This window comes from Triticum dicoccoides, chromosome 5A (assembly GCF_002162155.2).
Source record: "Triticum dicoccoides isolate Atlit2015 ecotype Zavitan chromosome 5A, WEW_v2.0, whole genome shotgun sequence".
NCBI classification, from domain to species: Eukaryota; Viridiplantae; Streptophyta; class Magnoliopsida; order Poales; family Poaceae; genus Triticum; species Triticum dicoccoides.
In genome coordinates, this window is record NC_041388.1 from 43967506 (window position 1) to 43973597 (window position 6092).

General features: G+C 39.7%; 1 protein-coding gene and 1 long non-coding RNA gene across 2 annotated transcripts in view; one reads left to right on the forward strand and one right to left on the reverse strand.

Moving 5' to 3' along the window:
* The window catches only part of LOC119299002 (U3 snoRNP-associated protein-like YAOH), a 4685-nt gene extending 1918 nt beyond the window's left edge, over positions 1 to 2767 (forward strand). Inside the window, exons 3-7 of the mRNA XM_037576317.1 lie at positions 534 to 758; positions 1073 to 1286; positions 1573 to 1745; positions 1864 to 1929; positions 2173 to 2767. Of these exons, the coding sequence (XP_037432214.1) occupies positions 534 to 758; positions 1073 to 1286; positions 1573 to 1745; positions 1864 to 1929; positions 2173 to 2268 (774 nt within the window). The 3' untranslated portion in view covers positions 2269 to 2767. The remainder of the gene's footprint in view (positions 1 to 533; positions 759 to 1072; positions 1287 to 1572; positions 1746 to 1863; positions 1930 to 2172) is intronic.
* Positions 2768 to 4956: 2189 nt separating this feature from the next.
* On the reverse strand, positions 4957 to 5419 carry LOC119298645. Its single transcript, XR_005145902.1, has 3 exons — positions 5301 to 5419; positions 5126 to 5212; positions 4957 to 5029 (listed from the first exon to the last, which is right to left on the reverse strand). It is a non-coding gene; the product is annotated as an uncharacterized LOC119298645 (long non-coding RNA).
* Positions 5420 to 6092: the final 673 nt, after the last annotated feature.

Sequence of the window (6092 nt, forward strand, 5' to 3'; positions counted from 1 at the left end):
CAGTATTGATCAATGTTAGAATGCTGTAGCCCTTCGTAGATATCTGTTTGGGGTCTGCTACTGACCAGATGTATTCTTAGGTCAATTCACACGGAACTTGAATTCCATATCAGGATCCGTTTACAAGTGTAAGCTGTTTGTTTATGATTCAGGGAGCAGCATTTTCAGTTGGATTGTAGATGTTCGTTTAATGTCAGTGTGTATAGCTTACTTTTGCCATGTAATATTCTGTCACTCTGTATTTATCAAACTTCAAATACATATAACCTATTGCCCAATGCTAAATTGCTAATGATGACCTTTCCCTCTTTTGGGCGCTTCTTATTTCTTTGGCCCCTGCACTAGCTTATCTCGCAAGATCCATGATCCTTTTGGATCCACTCTTTACCGTTGTGCACATCTTTCTGAAAGTAACATATACTATCACTATTGATGCCCTCATGAGCCAGAGTTAATTTTACTACTATTGATGATGTTAATTGTTTGCCCTGCTTATGTAATTTAATTCAGTACTGTTTTCTGCTGTTCTGCAGGCATTCAGTGGACATAGAGGGCCCGTATCCTGTCTTGCTTTCGGCCTGGACTCTTCAGAGCTATTCTCTGGTTCTTATGATCGTTCAATAATGCAGTGGAATGCTGAAGATAGAACATACATGCACTGCCTATATGGTCATCAGGGTGAAATATTGACAACTGACGCACTCAGCAAAGATAGACTTCTGACTGTAGCACGGGATAGAACAATGCATCTTTGGAAGGTAATTTGCACTTAGCTCTGTTTCGTTCGTTGTAGCTTCTACGCTTCATATGTTTGTGATACGATCAGATAACGCTGTGTGATTCATCTGCATGTCTAGCTGCTTTCAATAAATAGGTAGACTGATAAGACCTCAAGTAGGGTTTTCAACAATGTGTGAGCATGTAAATGACACTTTCATCTCTGTTTCATGCAACCAAGGAGAGATGCTTTAATTCTCGAACAGACATGCCTTTCTCTGTTAAGAAATGTAGGCTAAAACCTTGTAATGTAAGGACTTACCTTTCCATTTAATAAGCTTTCATTTCTTGGCAGATACCGGAGGAGTCACAGTTAGTCTTTCGTGCTCCTGCTGTGTCTTTGGAGTGCTGCTGCTTTATCGATGACAAGGAATATTTGTCTGGATCAGATGATGGAAGCCTCGAGCTTTGGAGTGTTATGAGAAAGAAACCTACTCACATAATAAAAAATGCCCATCCAGCATTAGCTCCTAGTTCACTTGACAGTGCTGATGAAAAGTTGCCCAAAGGTAAAAGATACTTTCTCAATCCCGTTGCTCTCTTTCTGCGATAAAAAAAGAATCATTTATTTTGATGCAAGGTATGGTAGGATTTTATTTGTTTAGCTTCTTGTAGTGATTGGAAACCATGTAAAGATGGTATTTGACCAGGCAACATTAGTCATATTTCCCTTTTTCACCATGCGTTGGTAGTTCGGTACTTGTGGTCAATGCAGTGAGAACATTGCCTTCCTGTATGCTCCCTCATTTCAACAACTGAGATTATGTCTTGTTTATTCCTTGTGCAACTATGCAGAAAATGGAATTTGTAAGCCTCAAAGCCTTTCATCAGCTCATTCATGGATTAGTGCTGTTGCTGCAAGAAAAGGTTCTGATCTGGCTGCGTCTGGAGCAGCTAATGGTGTTGTTCGCCTTTGGACAATTCAACCTGATTCAAAAGGGATGCAGCCATTGTTCGACTTGCCACTGGTATTTAACTCGCATTATTCTACTTCACACCAGTGGTCATTACTTACTACTGTAATGACTACCCTCTCTTTTCCGTATGACCCTGTTGTAAGTCTGATCTGCAATTTGTCATGCACAGGATGGCTTTGTCAATTCTCTTGCAATAGCAAAATCAGGACGCTTCATTGTTGCTGGTGTTGGCCGAGTAAGAGTTTTTCCCATCTTTTTTAGCTGGTGAAATTTGGTTGTGTGCATAATATGATCCAGAGGCCAAGAAAGTTGTCTCTTCTTATATATAGAAAAAATCTCAAGAAATGCTAACATGATAACCACTACTGATGGTCGTTCTTATGTCTGCTCTCAAGAAATTCCGTGTACCAGCACGAAACAAAGTGTCATACACTATTGTATCTTCAACAGCATGACTTGATTATCTCCATTTTCTTAGGAACCTCGTCTTGGAAAATGGGGCCGAGTCGCAACAGCAAAGAATGGGGTTGCAATTCATCGGCTCAGTCTACAAGATGACTCTGAAGATTTGTAAGGTAGATAGCCTGCGCATTGAGAAACACCCTGCGGCTTGTTCATACACTGTCAAGACGAGAAAGATTGTACCAACACCATGAGTGTCAGTCACGCTCGCAGCTGAAAGATACAGGAAGGTTGAACCACAAGCTTCACGCATGCTATAGTTCTATGATGCACCAGCTTTACCGTTCCGTTCAGTGAAGCAATTTCTGTGTGCAAGCACGGATGGAGAGGTGTTGGAATGATTGGATGTAGAATGCGTGATTTCTGGGGAATGTCATGTCCAGTTTTCTTCTCTGTTTCCATTGTAGACGGCAGGTGTAGGTTTGAAACCCTATTCTTTTGCGCCCTGCCTGAAATGATTGTCACAGGAAATTGTCGAGGTAGTTTTTTGCAGGGAAACATTTTTGTGGTTTTGGCTTTGGCGGGAGACATTCTATGTAATAGCAAATTTTGATGGCTGGTAGCGGTCTTTGGTGAAACTGAAATTTATGTTCTTTCCTCTTTGATACAAATATGATGGTAGATATATCTCAGACGTAATTGAGAAAGTATCTTTTACCTTTGGGCAAAAGGTAAACCAATCGGCCAACAGAAAATATGTTACTTGGCCGTAACCCCTAAGCAAACGCAAACGTTCCAGTTTAAAGAACAGTGGGAACATCATGTTTCCATTAACCAAGATGTATCCAGTCACATCATCACCGAACACTGATTAGACCATCATGGTTCCATCAAACACAGGAACCAAGGTCTGTTTACCCGCACCATGAGGCCAGTCTCAGACTGGAAACCCTCACATATATCATCAGACTGCACAAGACTCAAAACTCCCAGCTAGAAACATTTAGAGTTACCTTGCATTGCTGGGTTGCAAAGAACCACAGCACATAAAAACCGGATCATGCAAGATCCACACACGAAGCCAGTCTCAAGACTGGAAACCTTCGCATATATCATCAGACTCCAAACATAACCAGAAACAGCTAGGCTAACTACACTAGATCATTCAAACAGTAACCAGAAGTTGCGACAGGTGTATCCCAGAGACATTGTGATCGAAGACACTCAGCTTTACTGCGAAGGCCCACTTGTACTCGCTGTATTCTCTTCAGATAACCTTTTCACCATTCTGAAAAGATTGAATGTGAATTAACAGTTACAGAACATAAACACAAACTGATATGTAGTCAAAAAACTACATAAACATTGACTGATATGTAGTCACAAAACTACATAAACATTAACTGATATGTAGTCACAAAACTACATAAACATTAACTGATATGTAGTCACAAAAGTATCTTACGTGTGGAGTCTGATGAATTCCTGGTTGTCCGGTTCCAGAGCAAGACAAGCCTTTATAGCTAAAAGAGCCTTATCATATTGCTGCAAGGAATACAAACGACCAATCATCAAAACTAATGTATCCGATTTAGAGCATTACACATGTAAGTTCAAAATTGACGGTTTGGGAATAATGTATGTCGACGGCGTCTATATGGGAAATACTGCATATAAAATAAATAAATCCAGAAGCATAAATGGTTACTGCCCAGCAGCAACTGCCTTGGCAATGCCGCCTCAGTAACAGTAAATCAATTCAACAGCACAATTTTATGTAAATGTAAGCATACTAGCAATAAACTAATCCCAAATCACAAGGATATACAGCTTTTATAAACTATTCCCAATGCAAATCTGGTCATCCAACAGAAGTCCAAAACTACTACACAAACTGGGCATCCAGCGTTCCTGCGAAGTGCCTAGTTAGCATATTAACAAGCTACTTATTTTACCATGATACTGTTAAGAAAATAAGATACAGCTTATTGTGTAATCGGTATAACAAAATACTGCATGACCAACCTCTTTTGAGAAATAAGCACTCATGTACATAGAAATACATTCCACTGTTATTTCATATTCAGATGACGATATTCCAAAATGTACACAGAGGTCGCATAGACTGCTGATGTTGCTCCAGTCCCATTCATCCATATCAGATTTTAAAGCCTGCCACATAAAGGAAATATAGTTCAAGTCTTCATGATACATCACAATTTGTACTGATGCAATGATTGGAATAAGGATGCAATGGCGACAATTCTACGTGTTTATAGGACTCAGTTTCATGGGTGCATCGCCATATTCGAATTGTAACATGACTGAAACTGGCAAGCCGACACTTTGCTACTCAGGAAATCCATACTTTTGGACTTACCTTGCAAAGATAGGTCGCGACAACAACATTTCTAGCTTCCAGTTCAACAATTATTCTGGGGCGCAGCTGCTGGACTTTATTTGCTTTCCTCAAACGGTCCTAAAGCATAACGGATTTGTGAAATGTAAATAAATTATGCCACAAGAAAAACGGAAGCATTGAACACTGAAGTCAAAACAATACCTCATGCAAGAAATCTTCTGTCTGGACATGGCTGAGTAAATTTGCAACGGTCCAGTCCTCTATGCCAGCTATCTGTTCTGTTCTATCAAATAAAAGGTCGATGACCAGATTCCATTTGTTTTTGGCGGCGATGACCAATGCTGGTTCTTCAAGAAAATCCTATATTTTTAAGAGATACATGTCAAAAGGAGAGAAAACAACATAACATGACACCTAATAAATCCACAAAGAGACCGACGAAGACCTGGTCCAATATGTTCACATCTGCTCCATGGTTTAAAAGCGTTTTCATAAGAGCATGAGCTTCAGCCTCATTGGTTTTAACCAATGCCACTTTGGTGAACAAGGGAAGAGTACCCACATCAGATACCTTTCAAATGGCAAAATTATAGAAGAGCAAATATGAATTAGTGTGAAACTATGAACAGGGAAAACATTATAAATATAATAAGTAAAATGTTATTACCCCTGCAAGAAAGTTCTGACAGTCAACTGAAGTGCCGAACAGGGAACAAATAAGTGGCGTGAAATTTCCAGCACTAGCAATGTTTACCTATTAGCAAATAAACGCAAATATAAACCACATTACAGAACCGAGTAAAGAAAACTATCTGATGCATAGTATGAAAAAAAAAAGCCACCTCATTGGGGAAATCCTGGTGAATAGCTTTAATAGCCCCAAGACTTCCTAAAAAGGCAGCGCCGTGGATAGCCTTCCCAAAACAAGTATTCCCCTCAATGGTTGCTCCCAGCCTCATCAGTTCAAGTAGAGCATCAGTATTATCTGAAAGGAAAACACAAATGAATATTCATAACATGACGGCAACAAGAACCAGAAATTTGAAATGGTGACAAATGCGTCACCACAGAAGCAGTCATACCATAGAAAACTGCCAAATGCAATGGAATTAACCCTGAATTATCTGTTGCATTCACATCAACGTGATGAGTGTTCACCAGACTGTCCATCAGAACAATGTTTCCACCTATGGCAGCAAAATGCAGGGGAGTTCGTCCTATAATTACTAGACCACATGAGAGAGCATTTCTAGATTATTGCATAAAACAATAACAACTAGTAATGTAGGAAGCCTACCAGCCTCGTCATGAAGCCTAGAGCTTGGGTCGGAATGAAGATATTCCAGTAAACAAGTGGCAAGCAAGTTGTTTTTATTCAGTAAAGCATAGCTGATCACACCCACACCTTGAATCTGACTGTTTGCAAAAATGTTTACGTATTTCTCACTCTCTCCCATAGTCTTGGCCTCCTCTGCATTTTTTCAAAATTAAGAAAATAAGTAACCAGAACTACATGCTAGAACTCTGTTAAAAAATAAACATAACATCTTATACCTCTAATACTCCTTTTCTCCCTCGTAGTAGTGGCATAGAGTGTAGCGGTTATGAGTTGTTGGACCCCTTTAAAGAATGGA